Consider the following 23,467-nt stretch of genomic DNA (forward strand, 5'->3'; position numbering starts at 1 on the left):
GCCCCACTTTTCCCCCTGGCATCGTGTCTTCAGCTTCACTCACACACTCGATAACAGAACTCATTTTCCCCCGACTTTCCTCTTGCTGATAAGCAACCCTTTAGGGCCTTACCCAGAAGCAGCCAAGAGAACGAGAGATACCCAGAGTGTCGGTCGGAAGTTCACAGTTGCCTGCTAAACCTCTCAAGTTTGGTCCATCAGATCATTCTAGCCACTTGGCCTGCTCCTTTGCATGGCAGTTATGCAGGAACAAAACCCAGCAGAGACTTGGGGTGACTCCACCTTTATTGTGTATCAGGACTTAGATGATAAACATGGGTTTTTGTCACTCGCCACTCATCTGCTGTCCTGTGTGTGAATAGCCTCTGTAGCAGACTCTACATTTAGCCCAAGAGATCAGGGTCAAGAAGGGAGAAAAATGGCCACGGCCACGTTACCATCCTGCTATATCTCCATCTTGAAAGCAACACCGGACGTCACCAAACACCCACCTGCACACGACAGTCCCGTGCAGGAGACCCGGAGCTCTGCTAGGGAAATCATTCGTTCTGCGAATGCTTTTCTCATTCCCCCATGAAAGGACAGCTGGCTCCCAGATACAGACGTGGAATTACAGAATGTCTCGAGGACTAAGCACAAGCCTGTTGCTCTCCAACAAGGTTATAAACCCATCCCTTGCTTCACTGCACTTTTCTGCGTACATTCAGAAGTGGTTCTAGAACTCTGGAAATGTGAGTACCTCTGTCACGTCCCGAGCACGCAGGCCACCCGGTGAGCCTCCTGCCGGCAGACACGGGCCTCTACAAACCAGTCTCTGCCTACAAGTCCTGAGACTGGGCGCTGTCAGAAGGTTGCAGGTTCGTGCGGAGTTTGTACATGTGATTGAGCGCTTGTGTGAGGAAAGCCCCACTGGTGTTGATCTCCATCAAGGTCAAGTTATCCAGCTAAAACACAAGGGCAAACAGACCGGGTTGGTTCAGTCTTTGATTTCACGAAAGGTTAAATCTACTGGATAAAAATAAGGATACGATGAGTAATAATATTCTGAAAGCCCCGCATGGCTAGTTATCCCTTCCTGCGATGCCCTAAGCAGACAAGATGCCGCGGGCTGTCCCACAGAGCATCCGGCCTCCATGGGCGGCCCACCACGCGCCCACCTTGGCGTGTGCCTCCTGCTGTCTCACAAAGCTGTCAGCGGACACCCGGAGCTTGGCTGTGCGTGTGTCCCACACGTCCTTGATCAGGGTCCGGATCTCATCTGCTTTCGGGATGTTGTCTGAAGCACTAAAGGAAGCAAAAGGTGAAATAAATCGCATAAGGAAGCACTCAGTAAACTAAGGCAACTTCCAGGTAGAAGTGGCTTCTGTGTAAATGCTGCTTGGATTTAGGCAAAAATGCACAAGTTGTTCTAGCCTCAAAATTTGTTTCGCTTTTTCAGTTTTTTAAAATGTAAGGATTTCTAGCAGTTAAGCTTGGTGCCAAGAAAATTCAGCCACGATCCTCACTGTGCTCTTGTTAGTTGTCCCTGGGCAAGCTGTGGTACGAGGACTTCTGTTTATTCACCAAAAAAAATTAGATCTTGGAGAAGAAGCTCTGAGTAGGTCCTCCTCTGGCTCAGGATAACTGAGTGTTCTATGCTATAGAATTTCCATCTAGAATGAATTTCTTTCAAAGGCTGGCTCAGAGGTCATGACCTCTAATGCTAATACCCCATCTGTTAGGGAAAGAAGACGAAGGCTCTGTGCCAGGCATTTCTATCCTCACAAAATCCCTGAGGCATAGGGACTGTCCCACTCTACAGAGAAAACAGATACGTTTGCAAAAGTCACAGAACAAATCGCAAATTAGCATAAACAGCACACCTATACACTGCAAATTCTGGGTAAAAGTTTGGAGTCAGCGGGGCCGCTCTAAGAGCCTTCCTGTGTGACACATTTTTAAATTAACCTTTGAAGAAAGAGACAAACTAGAAGACAAAAGCAAAAGTCAACATCGTTCATCACCAGGCATCCTAGGATAAGCTGGCAAGGCTCCCTCCACAGGCTAAAATTAGCTCAAGATGAGTAGATGGAGAATCAGTAGGATACCATTGATATAGCAGACTTTATTCAAGACCCAAACATTTTGGATCTTACGCTCTGAACAGCAGGTTAAAGAACAAAGGACCCCAGCTCCTTGTGAATTGCACTGCAGAACCAAGGTCCCCTCACTGAATGGATGACTCTAAGGAATTATAAAACAAGGGTTTCGATAGGAACTGCGTACATAACGCGTTGAACTTCAAACACTGAAGATGAACACGCCTCCCTTCCGCTCCCGTATTCTCCCTTCTGAAGTCACCCTCCCCTACGGCAGCAGCCCTCTCATAGCCTCCGGATGACGCCCGCCTGGGGACGCCGCGTCCACTGCCCTGCCCTCACTCAGTCCATGCAGGTCCCAACAGCCCTGCTCCACAAATCCAGGCCCTTTCACCTTCCGTCCTTCTACGTACACTGCCCTCTCCCCTAGTAAATTTCCCCTCATCCTCCAAGCCAGGGATCCCTTCTCTGGCAGCACCAGGCATGAGGGCTGCACCCCTACGTACTCTGAACAGCACTGCACACGCTGCAGTGTTATACCACGTCTGTCAACAGGGTCGCATCTCTTCCCCACAAAACTGGAACTCAAGCCTACATGACCATCTCCACTACCCGGTGGGACGCTTAGCATGCTGAATGCTGCGAATGTTGTGAACTACACAACTGCAGCCGCATGTCCACTCAAGGACAAGTCCACGTTACGCAGATGTTCCCTTGAATTGCACAGGGCCACTCGGGGGGCCCGGCCCTGCTGCTCTCCGGCAGGCAGGAGGGGGCTTCCAGCTTCTGTTCCAGCTCTGCTCTTGAGTCCATCAGTGAACAGGTGCGCCGGCTTCAGAAGCTTGACACTGTGCAAATTACACTGCAGGTAGCCACACTTGCCTGCCCCCTGCACTGATGCATTCATTCATTCCACAAACATGTGAGTACCTGGCACTGTGCGGGGGCACGCGAGACAGTCCCTGCCCGTGAGACCTGGGGGCAGGGGTGGGGAACAGCACAGGCAGACAGCAGTTAGAGCATTACACCTGACAAGTGCTATAGAGGGGTGCAGAGCTGCCACGAGGACAGGTCACGTAACCTGGGAGGGAGGACCTGCTGTGCTAAACCCGAGGAGGGAGCAGGGAAGATGTGGCCTCACTGGGCAGAAGGACGGTGTACACACACACACACACACACACACACACACACACGTGTGCGCCTGTGCACTCTGAGGACCTGGGCATGTGTGAAGAAGTGAAGGAGGCCAACGTGAGCCTGGACCCTGGAGAATCGGAGGGAAGGACTGCAGAGAGTGGTGAGAGCCGGGAGAAGGGAACCAGGCTATGCGGTGCTTCGAATACCATGATCAGGGCTTCAGACCCTAGAGGGGCTCCGAGAGGCAGGGGACTCACAGGGCAGCTGTATCTTTGAAAGGCTGCTCTGGCTGCAAGGCGGAGAATGAATCAGAAGCCCATGGGGAGCCTGAACTGGATGAGGGGAAACAGTTTTGCCCCAGCGGACCTGCCTTTTAGCCCAGGGTCGAAGGAAAATGCAACCCCTGGCCCTTTCCTGTGCAAGAGATACAAGAACGCAGATGCACAGGCCCAAAGGAGAAGAGGGGTGCAGCTCGACTAATAAAACATTTGCAGTTAAGAAAAAGGGTACTGCTAGAGATGATGGGCTGATACTGGAGTCCAATATCAAGTGGCGGGTAGGACGCAGAATGCAAAGCACCACGGGGTTCACCAGGAGAGGGAAGGGCGGAGAAAGGGAGAAAAGAGCGACAGGGAGAGACAGAGCCCGGCCAGCGTGTGCGTGCCCACAAACGACTCCCAGACTACTGACTGAGGACCTGGGGGCCAAACCTACCACTTCCCTCGGTAATGAGCGTGGAACACGAAAGGAGGTGGGCTGGGAACGGGGGGTTCCATCGTGCACGTGGCGTTCGAAGAAGTGAGAGGTACTTACTGATTTAACAGGAGTTTGGTGAGCTCCATGTAGTAAAGGCTGGGCATAGGGGTAAAAGTTTCTTCCTTTCGTTCATGATCCCGAATCTTCTCCAACTTTTCTGAAATTTAGAAGTGTGTACATTTTACCATGACCATGAGCAAAATAGTTTTAAAACCTTCCAAATTTACCAAGTACCTATATTTCCTAGTCAATCAACTAAAAAATACATTAAAAAACCCCACTTTTTGAAATAACATATCACTAACTAGACATCACTGGGCCGATTTCCCCAAGCACTTCTCTTAGAGAAGGTGGTAGATCTGGGTTATTGTTATTGCTGGGCCTGCAGAATATATGACTGAAAACAGTATGTCCGAGTCTGAAGTTCTTTTCTTAGGGAAAGAGTGAAGTGTGCTACCTTTGATGCAGGCAGTGATGATGGTAACCAGTGACTGCAGAAAGGTACTTACTTCTATTAAACCTTGTTCAGAAGAGAGCAAGACAGCTCACAACTAATACAGGGCGGAAAGCCCCACATCGGGAATCAAACTGCTCAGTCCAGTTCCATCCGCAGGAACAGTCTCCACACGCCTCATCCCTCTCCCCTTCTGTCCTTCCTCCTGGCCTGAGAAAACCCGAGTCCTGAACCCGCCACGGCACGCCATGGCGAAGGGACACACAGACAGAACTCCGCAGTGGGGTCTCGTTTGAAATGACTGGCCACCCACCTCCAGGGGCCCTCGGTGCTACCCTGCAACCCTCATACTCCCCGCTCCCGCCACCCTCTCACTTTCCCTCCTGCCCGCCCTCTCCACGCTTTCTCCCCAACACCGTGCGGGGCTCCGCACACTACCGCCACCGCATCCTCCTAGGGGCTCCGCACACTACCGCCACCACCGCATCCTCCTAAGGGGCGCGCTGGACCTTCTCGCGCCTGCACAGAACACCGCTTCGGCAACTGTCCTCACTCCTGAGTGCTCCCTCTTGCCCCCGCTCTCGGAGCAGTCCATCAAACTCGACGCAACATCTTCCAGCTTAAAAAGAAAGCCCTCCCCTGACACCAAATCCTTCTCCAGCTACAATCCATTTCTCATGCCCTTCACAACAAAACTTCAAGAGTTCCCTGACATCGGCATTAACTGTTCCTGTGGGCGACTATCCCACCCTCTGACACGACTCACCGAGGCCACCACCTCTGCTCAGCCAAACCCAACGGCCACATCTCAGGCCTCGTCACGTCTGACAAGGGCAAATCCTTGGGGTGTGTTTATCACTTGGCTTCCGAGATACCACTCTCCCCAAGTTCTCCTCTCATCTCCCCGACTCCTCCAGGCCTTCCTGACCTCAACACACTGGAGGACAGAGCTCCTTCCCTCACCTTCTCCACCGCCTACACCCATATCCCACGTGTTCTCAAACCACTTCATTTAAACGCCACCTATGCTCTCATGACACCTTCCACACCTAGAATCCCAGCTCAGCCCCTCCCCTGACCTCCTGGCTCAGATGCCCCGCTGCCCACAATATTGCCGCTCGGATGTCTAACAGGCACCTCCAGTGTCACATGTTCAAATCCCCCTCCCGGCTCCCACTCTAGCCCACAGTGTCCCTGCGATCTGCCCGGGCTCAGGAAACGGCAGCTGCAGCTCCTGCAGCTCCAGCAGCAACCCTGGTGGGCACCCTTACCCCTTCTCTCTGATCCCATGGTCTGTCCTTCAGCAAATCCTGCTGATTCCTTTCTTCAAAATACGCCTAGATGCCAACCACATCTGCCCGCTTCCATCAACTCACTGGTCAAGCCACCCTGAGCTCTTGCCAGGCTAACCCCCTACCGCCCTCTCCCCACACTCATCTCCACACCGCAGACTGAGTCTCTTTCTTTTCCACATCTAAATCAGAGTATGAAACACCTCTGTTCAAACCCTGCAACGAATCAAAATGACCGACAATACCCGGTGATGGCCAGGAGTGGAAGAACAGGAACTCGTACGTTTCTGCTGGGGTTACAGGAGTGGCTCAACCACTCTGCAGGGCTCCTGGGCAGTTTCTAACACAGTGAAGCACAGTCTGCCCTACGAGCTGGCAGTTCCACGACTCTAGGTATTTATTTACCCAAGAGAAATAAAAATACATACCCGCAAAAAGACTCAGACACGACTGCTCAAAGCAGCCTTCTTCACAGTAGCCTAAAATGGGAAACGACCCAAATATCCACCAACAGAAGGATGGGGGACCAAGCTGTGGAATACTCACACAACGAAGGAAACACTCCTCAGCGAGGAAAGAATGACGTAATGACACGTGCAACAAAAGGGGCAAATCTCAAAAACAGTATGATGAATAAGCGAAGTCAGAGAAAAATTGACCTGCCAGATGATTCCATTCATATGCCGTCCAAGAACAGGTAGAACTAATGTACAGTGGCAGAAGCAGCAGCTGGCTCCTGGGCAGGACCCACGGGCTGACTAGGGATTTCCACTCCCTGTCACCACAGGATGGCCCAGGTGTACGAGAAGCCTCAGGCAAACTGTCTCCGCACCTTCTCTCTGACTCTGGCCCTCGCACGACACAGGTTCTTGCCCTCTATCACCTGGGTTGGAATAGGCCAAAACTGACAGAAAGGGATGCAGTGCCAACAGAACCAGGGCCTGGTGGGCAGGTGGGGAGGTCCCTGCTTTAAAAAAAGCCCTTCAGAGCAGAAGGGACTGGAGTTTCCTGTCATGTTTCAGGACCACCAGATTCACACACCCCTTTGGGACAGGCAGTAAAGACAAAACAATCTTTCTTAAACTGTACTTGAGTGCACCTGGCTCCAAGTGTCCTAGCTTCTAGGAGGTAGGTACCGCTGGGTGATTTCCAAAGGGAAGGGATAATCAAAATCGCTCAGAGGCTTTTCAAATTTCATATGCCCCCCAACCCCGACCCCAAATAAATGTGACATTCATTCTTTACTAGTAATGAGCCATTCATAGCTCTGAGGTGAGAAAAAGACTGCAAAGGTTCAGGATGAAGACCGTGTGCCTCTTTGATGCAGTATTTTCTTTTCGGTTTTTTCCAACAGCTTTACTGAGGCATAATCAACATACCGTACAATTCACCCATTCAATGGTTTTTAGCGTATTCACAGAGTTGTGCACCCATCACTTCAATCAACTTCAGAACATTTTCATCACCCCAGAAGGAACCCCATAATGGTTCCATCACCTGCTCAAACCCTCATTGCTAGGCAACCACTAATCTTCTTTGTCTCTGTGGATCTGCCTGCTCTGAACAATTCATATAAACAGAAGAATACAACAGTTGGTCTTTGTGTCTGGTTCTTCTCCCACTTAATGTAACATTTTAAAGGTTCATCGGGACTTCCCTGGTGGCTCACTGGTTAAGAATCTGCCTGCCAATGCAGGAGACACGGGTTTGAGCCCTGGTCTGGGAAGATCCCACATGCCGCAGTGCAACTAAGCCCGTGTGCCACAACTACTGAGCCTGCGCTCTAGAGGCCTGTGAAGCCCTTGTACCTAGAGCCCGTGCTCTGCAACAAGAGAAGCCACTGCAATGAGAAGCCCGCGCACCACAACAAAGAGTAGCCTGCGCTCACCATAACTAGAGAAAGCCCACGCATGCAGCAATGAACACCCAACGCAGCCAAAAATATAAATAAATAATAAATAAAGGTTCATCTATGTTTGTACCCTGTGTCACAACCTCATCCATTGAGGTGGCCAAAAACAATATTGCCTTGGATGGATGATGCCTTATTTTCATGCATTCTCTCTAATGTAAGGTAATGACTCTGCTACTCATGCTGGCCTATACTTTAAAAAAAAAAATTTTTTTTTATAGATTTATTTACTTTTATTTATTTATCTTTGGCTGCACTGGGTCTTCATTGCTGCGTGCAGGCTTTCTCTAGTTGTGGCGAGTGGGGGCTACTCTTCGTTGTGCTGCACAGTCTTCTCATTGTGGTGGCTTCTCTTGTTGTGGAGCGCGGGCTGTAGGCACACGGGCTTCAGTAATTGTGGCGCATGGGCTTAGTTGCTCCGCGGCATGTGGGATCTTCCTGGAACAGGGCTCGAACCTGTGTCCCCTGCACTGGCAGGTGGATTCTTAACCACTGTGCCACCAAGGAAGTCCCTAGACTTTAAAATAAAGACTGTTACAAGAGACAAAGAAGGACACTACATAATGATCAAGGGATCAATGAAAGAAGAAGATATAACAATTGTAAATGTATATGCACCCATAGGTGCACCTCATAGGAGGTGCACATAGGAGCACCTCAATATATAAGGCAGATACTAACATCCATAAAAGGAGAAATTGACAGTAACACAATAATAGTAGGGGGATTTAACACCCCACTTTCATCAATGGACAGATCATCCAGACAGATCAATAAGGAAACACAAGCCTTAAGTGACAAATTAGACCAGATGGACTTAATTGATATTTATAGAGCATTCCATCCAAAAGCCACAGAATACACATTCTTTTCCAGTGCACATGGAACATTCTCCAGGATTGATCACATGCTGGGCCACAAAGCAAGGCTCAGTAAATTTAAGAAAACTGAAATCGTATCAAGCATCTTTTCCGACCACAACACTATGAGATTAGAATCAACTAGAAGAAAAAAACTGTAAAAACTCAAACATGTTGAGGCTAAACAATATGCTACTAAACAACCAATGGATCACTGACGAAACCAAAAAGGAAATTAAAAAATACCTAGAGACAAATGAAAACAAAATCATGACCATCCAAAATCTACAGGATACAGAAAAAGCAGTTCTAAGAGGGAAGTGTATAGCAATACAATCTTACCTCAGAAAACAAGAAAAATCTCAAATAAACAACCTAACCTTAGACCTAAAGCAACTAGAGAAAGAACAAACAAAACCCAAAGATAGTATACTGAAAGAAATAATAAATATCAGAGCAGAAATAAATGAAATAGAAACAAAGAAAAAATAGAAAATATCAATAAAACTAAAAGCTGGTTTTTTGAAAGGATAAACAAAATTGATAAACCTTTAGCCAGACATATCAAGAAAAAAAGGGAGAGGGCTAAAATAAATAAAATTACACACGAAACAGGAGAAGTTACAACAGAAATACAAAGGATCATAAGAGACTACTACAAACAACTATATGCCAATAAAATGGACAACCTAAAGGAAAAGGACAAATTCTTAGAAAGGAACAACCCTCCAAGACTGAACCAGGAAGAAACAGAAAATATGAACAGACAAATCACAAGTACTAAAAATGAAACTGTGATTAAAAAACTCCCAACAAACAAAATTCCAGGACCTGATGGCTTCACAGCTAAATTCTATCAAACATTCAGAGAAGAGTTTAACAACCTATCCTTCTGAAACTATTCCCAAAAATTGCAAAGGAAAGAACACGCCCAAACTCATTCTATAAGGCCACCATCACTCTAATATCAAAACCAGACAAAGATACCATAAAAAAAAGAAAATTACAGGCTAATATCACTGATGAACAGACGCAAAAATCCTCAACAAAATACCAGCAAACCGAATCGAACAATACTCTAAAAGGATCATACACCATGATCAAGTGGGATTATCCCAATGTTGGAAGGATTTTTCAATATCTGCAAATCAATCAGTGTGATACACCACATTAACAAACTGAAGAATAAAAACCATATGATCAGACTTCCCTGGTGGCGCAGTGGTTAAGAATCCGCCTGCCATTGCAGGGGACACAGGTTCGAGCCCTGTTCCAGGAAGATCCCACATGCCGTGGAGCAACTAAGCCCGCACGCCACAACTACTGAGCCTGCGCTCTAGAGCCCACGAGCCACAACTACTAAAGCCCACATGCCTAGAGCCTGTGCTCTGCAACAAGAGAAGCAACCGCAATGAGAAGCCTGCACACCGCAACGAAGAGTAGCCCCCACTCGCCGCAACTAGAGACAGCCCGCGCACAGCAACGAAGAACCAAGTCAGCCATAAATAAATAAATAAAACAAAAACAAAAAAAAATGATCATCTCAATAGATGCAGAAAAGGCTTTTGACAAAATTCAACACCAATTTATAATAAAAACTCTCCAGAAAGTGGGCATAGAGGGAACCTACCTCAACATAATAAAGGCCATATATGACAAACCTACAGCTAACATCATACTCAACAGTGAAAACCTGAAAGCATTTCCTAAGAGATCAAGAACAAGATAAGGATGTCCACCGTCTCCACTTTTATTCAACATAGTTTGGAAGTCCTAGTCATGGCAATCAGAAAAGAAAATGAAATAAAAGGAATCCAAATTGGGAAGAAGTAAAACTGTCACTGTTTGAAGATTACAGGATACTATACATAGAAAATCCTAAAGATGCTACCAGAAAACTACAGGAGCTGATCAATGAATTCAGCAAAGTGGCAGGATACAAAATACATACACAGAAATCTGTTGCATTTCTATACACTAACAATGAAAGATCAGAAACAGAAATTAAAGACACAATCCCATTTACCAGCACATCAAAAAGAATAAAATTCCCAGGAATAAACCTAAGGAGACAAAAGACCTGTACTCTGAAAACTTTAACACACTAATGAAAGAAATCAAAGATGACACAAACAGATGGAAAGATATACCATGTTCTTCAACTGGAAGATCAATGTTATCAAAATCACTATACTACCCAAGTCATTCTATGGAATCAATGCAATCCCTATCAAATTAACAGTGGCATTTTTCACAGAACTAGAACAAAACATTTTAAAATGCGTATGGAAACAAAATAGATGCGGAATAGCCAAAGGAATCCTGACAAGAGAAAACGAAACTTGAGCAATCAAGCTCCCTGACTTCAGACCATACCACAAAAAGCTATAGTAATCAAAACAGTATGCTACAGGCAAACACAAAAAATATAGATCAAAGAAAGCTCAGAAACAAACACACAAACTTATGGCCAATTAATCTACGACTAAGGAGGCAAGCCTATACAATGGAGAAAAGACATTCTCTTAAATAAGTGGTGCTACACTGGTACACAGTGTGTCCTGTACCAGTGTGTACAGGACAGCTACATGTAAAAGATTGAAACTAGAGGGCTTCCCTGATGGCGCAGTGGTTAAGAATCCGCCTTCCAATGCAGGAGACACAGGTTCGAGCCCTGGTCTGGGAAGATCCCACGTGCCGCAGAGCAACTAAGCCCGTGCGCCACAACTACTGAGCCTGCACTCTAGAGCCCACGAGCCACAACTACTGAGCCCACGCGCCACAACTACTGAAGCCTGCATGCCTAGAGCGCGTGCTCCGCAACAAAAGAAGCCACCGCAATGAGAAGCCTGCGCACCACAAAGAAGAGTAGCCCCCGCTCGCCACAACTAGAGAAAGCGCACGTGCGGCAAGGAAGACCCGATGCAGCCAATACATACATACATATATACATAAATAAAATTTATTAAAAAAAAAGAAAAGAAACTAGAACACTGTCTAACAGCATACACAAAAATAAAGTCAAACAGAATTAAAGACCTAAGTGTAAGGCTGGGATACTAAAAACTCTTAGAGGGAAACATAGGCAGAACACTCTGACATAAATCACAGCAAAATCTTTTTGATCTGTCTCCTAGAACAATGAAAATAAAAACAAAAATAAACAAATGAGACCTCATTAAACTCAAAAAGCTTTTGCAAGCAAACAAAACCATAAACAAAACAACAAGACAACCCACAGAATGAGAGAAAATATTTGCAAAAGTTGTGACCAACAAAAGCTTAATCTCCAAAATTTACAAACAGCTCATGCAGCTCAGTATCAAAAAAAACCAAACAACCCGATATAAAAATGGGGGAAGACCTATATAGACTTTTCTCCAAAGAAGACATACAGAGGGCCAAGAGGCACATGAAAAGATGCTCAACATCACTAATTATAAGAGAAATGCAAATCAAAACTACAATGAGATATCACCTTACACCAGTCAGAATGGCTAACATCAAAGAAAAGTATACAAACAGGGTTTCCCTGGTGGCGCAGTGGTTGAGAGTCTGCCTTCCAATGGAGGGGACACGGGTTCGAGCCCTGGTCCGGGAAGATCCCACATGCCACGGAGCAACTGGGCCCGTGAGCCACAATTACTGAGCCTGCGCGTCTGGAGCCTGTGCTCCGCAACAAGAGAGGCCACGACAGTGAGAGGCCCGCGCACCGCGATGAAGAGTGGCCCCCGCTTGCTGCAACTAGAGAAAGCCCTCGCACAGAAACGAAGACCCAACACAGCCAAAACAATAAATAAATTTAAAAAAAAAACACACACACAAACTTTAAAAAAAAAAAAGTATACAAACAATAAATACTGGAGAGGGTGTGGAGAAAAGGGAACCCTCCTATGCTGTTGGTGGGAATGTAAATTGGTACAGTAACTATGGAAAAGAGTATGGACGTTCTTTAAAAAACTAAAAATAGAGCTACCATAAGATGCAGCAATCCCACTCCTGGTCATATATCTGGAGAAAACCACGGTTCGAAAGGATACATGCACACCAATGTTCATTGAAGTGCTGCTTACAATAGCCAAGACATGGAAGCAACATAAACGTTCACCGACAGATGAATGGATAAAGAAGATGTGGTACATATATACACTGGAGTATTACTCAGCCATTAAAAGGAATGACATAATGCCATTTGCAGCAACACAGACAGACCAGGAGATTATCATATTAAGTGAAGTAAACCAGACAGAGAAAGACAAATATCATATAATACGGCTTATATGCAGAATCTAAAACAAAATATGCAAATGGACTTATTTACAAAACAGAAACAGGCTCACAGACTTAGAAAATAAACTTACAGTTACCAAAGGAGAAAAGTGGAGGGGAAAGATAAATTGGGAGTATGGGACTGACATACATACACTACTATATTGCAAATAAATAACCAACAAGGACCTACTGTATAACACAGGGAACTCTGCTCACTATCCTGTAATAACTGAAATGGGAAAAGAATTTGAAAAAGAGTAGATACATGTATATGTAAAACTGAATCACTACACTGTATACCTGAAACTAACACAACATTATTAATCAATGAAACCCCAATATAAAATAAAAATTGAAACCAAAACAAAAACAAACAAATGGGACCTCATTAAACTGAAAAGCTTTTCACAGCAAAGGAAACCATAAACAAAACGAAACGACAACCTACAGAACAGGAGAAAATACTGGCAAAGGATGTGACCAACAAGAAATCAATCTCCAAAAATTTACAAAGAGCTCATGCAACTCAATATCAAAAAAGCAAACAACCCCATCAAAAAATGGACAGGACACCTAAATAGCCTTTTCTCCAAAAAAAAACATACAGACATCCACAGGCACATGAGAAGATGCTCAACATCGCTAATTATTAGAGAAATGCAAATCAGAACTATAATATCACCTCACACCAGTCAGAACGGCCATCATCAAAAAGTCTACAAACAATAAATTCTGGAGAGGGTGCGGAGAAAAGAGAATCCTCCTACACTGTTGGTGGGAATGTAAGTTGGTGCAGCTACTATGGAGAACAGTATGGAGGTTCCTCAGAAACTAAAACTAGAGCTACCATATGATCCAACAATCCAACTCCTGGGCATATACCTGGACAAAACTATAATTGAAAAAGATACACACACCGCTATGTTCATGGTAGCGCTGCTTACAATAGCTGAGACATGGAAGAAACCTAAATGTCCATCTTCATAAAGAGGATGTGGTACATATATACAATGAAATACTACTCGGCCATAAAAAAGAACGAAATAATGCCATTTGCAGCAACATGGATGCAACCAGAGAGTATCATACTAAGTGAAGTAAGTCAGAAAGAGAAAGACAAATACTATGTGATATCACTTACATGTAGAATCTAAAATATGGCACAAATGAACCTATCTACAAAACAGAAACAGACTCACAGACATAGAGATCAGATTGGTGGCTGCCAAGCAGGAGGGGTGGAGGGAGAGAGGGATGGACTGGGAGTTTGCGGTTGGTAGATGCAAACTATCATATATAAAACAGATAAAAAACAAGGTCCTACTGTTTAGCACTGGGAACTACATCCAACCTCCTGGGATAAACCATAATGGAAAAGAATATTTTAAAAAAAGAATGTATATATGTGAATCACCGAGTCCCTTTGCTGTACAGCAGAGATGCACACGACATTATACATCATCGATACTTCGATTAAAAAAAAAAAGAATGAAATAATTCCATTTGCAGCAACATGGATGGACTTGGAGATTATCATACTAAGTGAAGTAAGCCAGACACAGAAAGACAAATATCACATGATATCACTTATATGCAGAATCTAAAACAAAATATACAAATGGACTTATTTACAAAATAGAAACAGACTCACTGACTTAGAAAACAAAGTTACGATTACCAAAGGGGAAAGGTGGAGGGGAAGGATAAATTGGGAGTATGGGACTGACATATACACACTACTATATTGCAAATAAATAACCAACAGGACCTACAGTGTAACACAGGGAACTCTGCTCACTATTCTGTAAAAACTGAAATGGGAAAAAAATTTGAAAAAGAGGAGGGACATGTATATGTATAACTGAATCACTTTGCTGTACACCTGAAAATAACAATGCTGTTAATCAATTAAACTCCAAAGTAAAAGAAAAATTAAAACAAAAATAAACAAATGGGACCTCATTAAACTCAAAAGCTTCTGCAAGCAAAGGAAACCATAAACAAAACAAGAAGACAACCCACAGAATGGGAGAAAATATTTGCAAACGATGCCATTGACAAGGGATCACTCTCCAAAATTTACAGACAATTCATACAGCTTGATAAACAAACAACCCCATCAAAAAATGGACAAGAGACCTAAATAGACTTTTCTCCAAAGAAAACATACAGATGGCCTCAGGCACATGAGAAGATGCTCAACGTTGCTAATTATTAGAGAAATGCAAATCAAAACTACAATGAGACATCAGCTCACACTGGTCAGAATGGCCATCACCAAAAAGTCTACAAACAATAAATACTGGTGAGGGTGTGGAGAAAAGGGAACCTTTCTACACTCTTGTTGGGCATGTAAACTGGTACAGCCACTATGGAAAACAGTATGGAGGTTCCTTAAAAAACTAAAAACAGAGCTACCATATGACCCAGGAATCCCACTCCTGGGCATATACCTGGAAAAAAACCATGATTCGAAAGGATACATGCACCCCAATGTTCATTGCAGCACTGCTTACAATAGCCAGGACATGGAAGCAACCTAAATGTTCTTTGACAGAGGAATGGATAAACAAGATGTGGTACATATATACAATGGGGTATTACTCAGCCATTAAAAGGAATGATATAATGCCATTTGCAGCAACACAGACAAACCTGGAGATTATCATACTAAGTGAAGTAAGCCACAAAGAGAAAGGCAAATATCATATGATATGGCTTCTACGCGGAATCTAAAACAAAATATACAAATGGACTTATTTACAAAACAGAAACGGACTCACAGACTTAGAAAACAAACTTATGGTTACCAAAGTAAAAAGATGTAGGGGAGGGATAAATTGGGAAGTTTGGGATTGACATATACAGTAAGTTTCCCACATACGAACGAGTTCCGTTCCGCGAGGGCATTCGTAGTCCCATTTGTTCAAAAGTCCAACAAAGTTAGCGTAGGTACCCAACTAACACAATAGGCTATATAGTACGGTACTGTAATTGGTTTATAATACTTTTCACACAAATAATACATAAAAACAAACACAAAAAATAAACATTTTAAATCTTACAGTACAGTACCTTGAAAAGTACAGTAGTACAACAGCTGGCATACAGAGCTGGCATCGAGTGAACAGGCAGGAAGAGTTACTGACTGGAGGAGGGAGAGGAGGTGGGACATGGTAGAGCTGAAGGAACGTCAGCAATAGGAGACGGAGGGCAAGCTGCAATTCCACTCATGCCTGATGTTCACGGCACAGGTTCTGGTTCTTTGCTGCATTCGAGTCTATCTACCCTCCTGAAAAAACGATCCAGTGATGTCTTGGTAGTGGCTCTTTTTATCTCCTCACAGATGACATGGTAGCACTGGATTGCATTCTGATTGGCTACTGCAACCTTCGGGTACCGTTCTGTGTTAGGGTCCTGTGCCTCAAAAACTAACAGTGCCCCCTCAAATAAAGAAAATCCCCTTGCAATTTCCTGTGTTGTGAATCTCTTCGGTTCTTCAGTTACTTCTTCCTCTTGTCTGTCTTCGTCCTTTCTCTGGGCCTCCTATTCCTTCAGGTCTTCATTAGTAAGCTCCTTGTGTTGCACAGCAACAAGTTCAATGAGGTTGTCCTCTTGCAGATCTAGCTCCAGCTTCTCGCTGAGGGTCACTAAGTTGCTGAAGACCTCTTTGGACTCCTCATCCACCTTCTCAAATCCATGAAAATCGTGAACAAACTGCGGGCAAAGTTTCTTCCAAACCCCATTCATGGTGATGGCCATAACGTCAGGCCAAGGAAAGTCAATCTTTTTTACGGCCTTGTAGACGTTATAGTCTTTCCAAAACTGTCACAAAGTTCTTCCTGCTTGGTCACTTGCCTTTACTGCCTGACGAAAAGTGTGACATAAATAGTATTTCTTGAAAGTCGCTATAACTCCCTGGTCCATATGTTGGAGGAGCAACATGGTATTCAGTGGCAGATGCACTACTTTGACGTTGGGATGAAAGTCATTCATGAATGGGGGGTGGCCCGGATCACTGTCGAGCAGCAAAAGAATGTTGAATGGGATGTCCTTCTCCAAGCAATGTTTCTCTACCTCTGGGATAAAGTGGTGGAAAAACCAATCCTGGAAAATGGCCTGTATAACCCAGGCTTTGGGGTTACTCTTCCACACAACACGAAGAGAGCCCTTGGCTATGTTTTTAAGGGCTCTTGGGTTCTCTGAATGATAAACTAACAGAGGCTTCAGCTTCATATCACCAGAAGCATTGCCATCAAACAACAGAGTTAGCCTATCCTTTGCTGCTTCAGAGCATGGCATCAACGTTTCCTCCTTACTGATGTAACTTCAGTCTGGCATCCTCTTCCAGTACAGTCCTGTCTCATCCACATTAAAAACCCGCTTGGGTAAATACATGCCTTCATCAATAATTTCTCAAAGCGCTTCAGGAAATTCCCGGGCAGCTATCGTATCTGCACTCGCTGCCTCGCCACTTACTTTTACCTTGTGAAGGGTGGCTCTAGCCTTGAACTGGTGAAACCAGCCATGGCTGGCATTAAAAGATGTGCCCTCGGAGGAGGAACCAAGATGGCGGAGTAGAAGGACATGCTCTCACTCCCTCTTGCGAGAACACCAGAATCACAACTAGCTGCTGGACAATCATCGATAGGAAGACACTGGAACTCACCGAAAAAGATACCCCACATCCAAAGACAAAGGAGAAGCCACAATGAGACGGTAGGAGGGGCGCAATCAGAGTAAAATCAAATCCCATAACTGCTGGGTGGGTGACTCACAGACTGGCGAACACTTATACCACAGAAGTCCACCCACTGGAGTGAAGGTTCTGAGCCCCACGTCAGGCTTCCCAACCAGGGGGTCCGGCAAAGGGAGGAGGAATTCATAGAGAAACAGACTTTGAAGCCTAGTGGGAAATGAATGCAGGACTTTGACAGGACTCGGGGAAACAGAGACCCCACTCTTGGAGGGCACACACAAAATAGTGTGCACATCGGGACCCAGGGGAAGGAGCAGTGACCCTGGGGGAGACTGAACCAGACCTACCTGCTAGTGTTGGAAGGTCTTCTGCAGAGGCGGGGGGTGGCTCTGTTTCACCGTGGGGACAAGGACACTGGCAGCAGAAGTTCTGGGAAGTACTCCTTGGTGTGAGCCCTCCCAGAGTCTGTCATTAGCCCCACCAAAGAGCCCAGGTAGGCTCCAGTGTTGGGTTGCCTCAGGCAAAACAACCAACAGGGAGGGAACACAGCCCCACCCATCAACAGTCAAGTGGATTAAAGTTTTAGTGAGCTCTGACCCTCCAGCAACAGTCAGCTCTACTCACCACCAGAGCCTCCCATCAAGCCTCTTAGATAGCCTCAACCACCAGAGGGCAGACAGCAGAAGCAAGAAAAACTACAATCCTGCAGCCTGTGGAACAAAAACCACATTCACAGAAAGATAGACAAGATGAAAAGGCAGAGGGCTATATACCAGATGAAGGAACAAGAAAAACCCCCAGAAAAACAACTAAATGAAGTGGAGATAGGCAACCTTCCAGAAAAAGAATTCAGAATAATGATAGTGAAGACGATCCAGGACCTCGGAATAAGAACGGAGGCAAAGATCGAGAAGATGCAAGAAATGTTTAACAAAGACCTAGAAGAATTAAAGAACAAACAAACAGAGATGACCAATACAATAACTGAAATGAAAACTACACTAGAAGGAATCAATAGCAGAATAACTGAGGCAGAAGAACGGATAAGTGACCTGGAAGACAGAATGGTGGAATTCACTGCTGCGGAACAGACTAAAGAAAAAAGAAAGAAAACAAATGAAGACAGCCTAAGAGACCTCTGGGACAACATTAAACGCAACAACATTCGCATTATAGGGGTCCCAGAATGAGAAGACACAGAGAAAGGACCAGAGAAAATATTTGAAGACTTTATAGTCAAAAACTTCCCTAACATGGGAAAGGAAATAGCCACCCAAGTCCAGGAAGCACAGAGAGTCCCATACAGGATAAACCCAAGGAGAAACACGCTGAGACACATAGTAATCAAATTGGCAAAAATTAAAGACAAAGAAAAATTATTGAAAGCAGCAAGGGAAAAACGACAAATAACATACAAGGGAACTCCCATAAGGTTAACAGCTGATTTCTCAGCGGAAACTCTACAAGCCAGAAGGGAGTGGCATGATATACTTAAAGTGATGAAAGGGAAGAACCTACAACCAAGATTACTCTACCTGCCAAGGATCTCATTTAGATTTGATGGAGAAATCAAAAGCTTTACAGACAAGCAAAAGCTAAGAGAATTCAGCACCACCAAACCATCTCTACAACAAATGCTAAAGGAACTTCTCTAAGTGGGAAACACAAGAGAAGAAAAGGACCTACAAAAACAAACCCAAAACAATTAAGAAAATGGTAATAGGAACATACATATCAATAATTACCTTAAACGTGATTGGATTAAATGCTCCAACCAAAAGACACAGGCTTGCTGAATGGATACAAAAACAAGACCCATATATATGCTGTCTACAAGAGACCCACTTCAGACCTAGGGACACATACAGACTGAAAGTGAGGGGATGGAAAAAGATATTCCATGCAAATGGAAATCAAAAGAAAGCTGGAGTAGCAATTCTTATATCACATAAAATAGACTTTAAAATAAAGAATGTTACAAGAGACAAGGAAGGACACTACATAATGATCAAGGGATCAATCCAAGAAGAAGATATAACGATTATAAATATATATGCACCCAACATAGGGGCACCTCAATATATAAGGCAACTGCTAACAGCTATAAGAGAGCGAATCGACAGTAACACAATAATAGTGGGGGACTTTAACACCTCACTTACACCAATGGACAGATCATCCAAAATGAAAATAAATAAGGAAACAGAAGCTTTAAATGTCACAATAGACCAGATAGATTTAATTGATATTTATAGGACATTCCATCCAAAAACAGCAGATTACACTTTCTTCTCATGTGCACATGGAACATTCTCCAGGATAGATCACATCTTGGGTCACAAATCAAGCCTCAGTAAATTTAAGAAAACTGAAATCATATCAAGCATCTTTTCTGACCACAACGCTGTGAGATTAGAAATGAATCACAGGGAAAAAAAAGTAAAAAACACAAACACATGGAGGCTAAACAATACATTACTAAATAACCAAGAGATCACTGAAGAAATCAAAGAGGAAATCAAAAAATACCTAGAGACAAATGACAATGAAAACACGACGACCCAAAACCTATGGAATGCAGCAAAAGCAGTTCTAAGAGGGAAGTTTATAGCTATACAAGCCTACCTAAAGAAACAAGAAAAATCTCAAGTAAACAATCTAACCTTACACCTAAAGAAACTAGAGAAAGAAGAACAAACAAAACCTAAAGTTAGCAGAAGGAAAGAAATCATAAAGATCAGAGCGGAAATAAATGAAATAGAAACAAAGAAAACAATAGCAAAGATCAATAAAACTAAAAGCTGGTTCTTTGAGAAGATAAACAAAATTGATAAACCATTAGCCAGACTCATGAAGAAAAAGAGGGAGAGGACTCAAATCAATAAAATTTGAAATGAAAAAGGAGAAGTTACAACAGACACCGCAGAAATACAAAGCATCCTAAGAGACTACTACAGGCAACTCTATGCCAATAAAATGGACAACCTGGGAGAAATGGACAAATTCTTAGAAAGGTATAACCTTCCAAGACTGAACCAGGAAGAAACAGAAAATATGAACAGACCAATCACAAGTAATGAAATTGAAACTGTGATCAAAAATCTTCCAACAAACAAAAGTCCAGGACCAGATGGCTTCACAGGTGAATTCTATCAAACATTTAGAGAAGAGCTAACACCTATCCTTCTAAAACTCTTCCAAAAAATTACAGAGGAAGGAACACTCCCAAACTCATTCTATGAGGCCACCATCACCCTGATACCAAAACCAGACAAAGACACTACAAAAAAAGAAAATTGCAGACCAATATCACTGATGAATATAGATGCAAAAATCCTCAACAAAATACTAGCAAACAGAATCCAACAACACATTAAAAGGATCATACACCACAATCAAGTGGGATTTATCCCAGGGATGCAAGGATTCTTCAATATATGCAAATCAATCAATGTGATACACCATATTAACAAATTGAAGAATAGAAACCATATGATCATCTCAATAGATGCAGAAAAAGCTTTTGACAAAATTCAACACCCATTTATCATAAAAACTCTCCAGAAAGTGGGCACAGAGGGAACCTACCTCAACATAATAAAGGCCATATATGACAAACCCACAGCAAACATCATTCTCAACGGTGAAAAACTGAAAGCATTTCCTCTAAGATCAGGAACGAGACAAGGATGTCCACTCTCACCACTATTATTCAACATAGTTTTGGAAGTCCTAGCCACAGCAATCAGAGAAGAAAAAGAAATAAAAGGAATACAAATTGGAAAAGAAGAAGTAAAACTGTCACTGTTTGCAGATGACATGATACTATACATAGAGAATCCTAAAACTGCCACCAGAAAATGCTAGAGCTAATTAATGAATTTGGTAAAGTTGCAGGATACAAAATTAATGCACAGAAATCTCTTGCATTCCTATACACTAATGATGAAAAATCTGAAAGAGAAATTATGGAAACACTCCCACTTACCATTGCAACAAAAAGAATAAAATACCTAGGAATAAACCTACCTAGGGAGACAAAAGACCTGTATGCAGAAAACTATAAGACACTGATGAAAGAAATTAAAGACAGTACCAACAGATGGAGAGATATACCATGTTCTTGGATTGGAAGAATCAACATTGTGAAAATGACTCTACTACCCAAAGCAATCTACAGATTCAATGCAATCCCTATCAAATTACCAATGGCATTTTTTATGGAACTAGAACAAATCATCTTAAAATTTGTATGGAGACACAAAAGACCCCGAATAGCTAAAGCAGTCTTGAGGGAAAAAAACGGAGCTGGAGGAATCAGACTCCCTGACTTCAGACTATACTACAAAGCTACAGTAATCAAGACAATATGGTACTGGCACAAAAACAGAAACATAGATCAATGGAACAAGATAGAAAGCCCAGAGATAAACCCACGCACCTATGGTCAACTAATCTATGACAAAGGAGGCAAAGATATACAATGGAGAAAAGACAGTCTCTTCAATAAGTGGTGCTGGGAAAACTGGACAGCTACATGTAAAAGAATGAAATTAGAATACTCCCTAACACCATACACAAAAATAAACTCAAAATGGATTAGAGACCTAAATGTAAGACCGGACACTATAAAACTCTTAGAGGAAAACACAGGAAGAACACTCTTTGACATAAATCACAGCAAGATCTTTTTTGATCCACCTCTTAGAGAAATGGAAATAAAAACAAAAATAAACAAATGGGACCTAATGAAACTTCAAAGCTTTTGCACAGCAAAGGAAACCATAAACAAGATGAAAAGACAACCCTCAGAATGGGAGAAAATATTTGCAAACAAATCAACAAAGGATTAATCTCCAAAATATATAAACAGCTCATTCAGCTCAATATCAAAGAAACAAACACCCCAATCCAAAAATGGGCAGAAGACCTAAATAGACATTTCTCCAAAGAAGACATATAGACGGCCACGAAGCACATGAAAAGCTGCTCAACATCACTAATTATTAGAGAAATGCAAATCAAAACTACAATGAGGTATCACCTCACACTGGTTAGAATGGGCATCATCAGAAAATCTACGAACAACAAATGCTGGAGGGGGTGCGGAGAAAAGGGAACCCTCTTGCACTGTTGGTGGGAATGTAAATTGATAGAGCCACTATGGAGAACAATATGGAGGTTCTTTAAAAAACTAAAAATAGAATTACCATATGACCCAGCAATCCCACTACTGGGCATATACCCAGAGAAAACCGTAATTCAAAAAGACACATGCGGGCTTCCCTGGTGGTGCAGTGGTTGAGAATCTGCCTGCCAATGCAGGGGACACGGGTTCGAGCCCTGGTCTGGGAAGATCCCACATGCCGCGGAGCATCTGGGCCCGTGAGCCACAATTGCTGAGCCTGCGCGTCTGGAGCCTGTGCTCCGCAACGAGGCCGTGATAGTGAGAGGCCCGCGCACCGCGATGAAGAGTGGCCCCTGCTTGCCGCAACTGGAGAAAGCCCTCGCACAGAAACGAAGACCCAACACAGCCAAAAATAAATATAAATAAATTAATTAATTAAAAAAAAAAAAAAGACACATGCACCCCAATGTTCATTGCAGCACTATTTACAATAGCCAGGTCATGGAAGCAACCTAAGTGCCCATCGACAGACGAATGGATAAAGAAGTTGTGGTACATATATACAATGGAATATTACTCAGCCATAAAAAGGAACAAAATTGAGTCATTTGTTGAGACGTGGATGGATCTAGAGACTGTCATACAGAGTGAAGTAAGTCAGAAAGAGAAAAACAAACATCGTATATTAACGCATGTATGTGGAACCTAGGAAAATGGTACAGATGAACCGGGTTGCAGGGTAGAAGTTGAGATACAGATGTAGAGAAGAAACATATGCACACCAAGGGGGGAAAACTGCGGTGGGGTGGGGATGGTGGTGTGCTGAATTGGAAGATTGGGATTGACACGTATACAGTGACATGTATAAAATTGATGACT

At 43.5% G+C, this 23,467-nt stretch overlaps 1 protein-coding gene across 1 annotated transcript in view; it reads right to left on the minus strand.

The window, feature by feature from the left end:
• Nucleotides 1–267: 267 nt before the first annotated feature.
• The window catches only part of GINS2 (GINS complex subunit 2), a 28,599-nt gene continuing 5,399 nt past the window's right edge, over nt 268–23,467 (minus strand). The window contains exons 3-5 of the mRNA XM_082438455.1: nt 4,029–4,128; nt 1,158–1,284; nt 268–944 (exon numbers count right to left, since the gene is read on the minus strand). Coding sequence (XP_082294581.1) covers nt 819–944; nt 1,158–1,284; nt 4,029–4,128 — 353 coding nt within the window. The 3' untranslated portion in view covers nt 268–818. The remainder of the gene's footprint in view (nt 945–1,157; nt 1,285–4,028; nt 4,129–23,467) is intronic.

This window comes from Balaenoptera physalus (assembly GCF_965194825.1).
Source record: "Balaenoptera physalus genome assembly, chromosome: 19".
In the NCBI taxonomy this organism is placed as follows: Eukaryota; Metazoa; Chordata; class Mammalia; order Artiodactyla; family Balaenopteridae; genus Balaenoptera; species Balaenoptera physalus.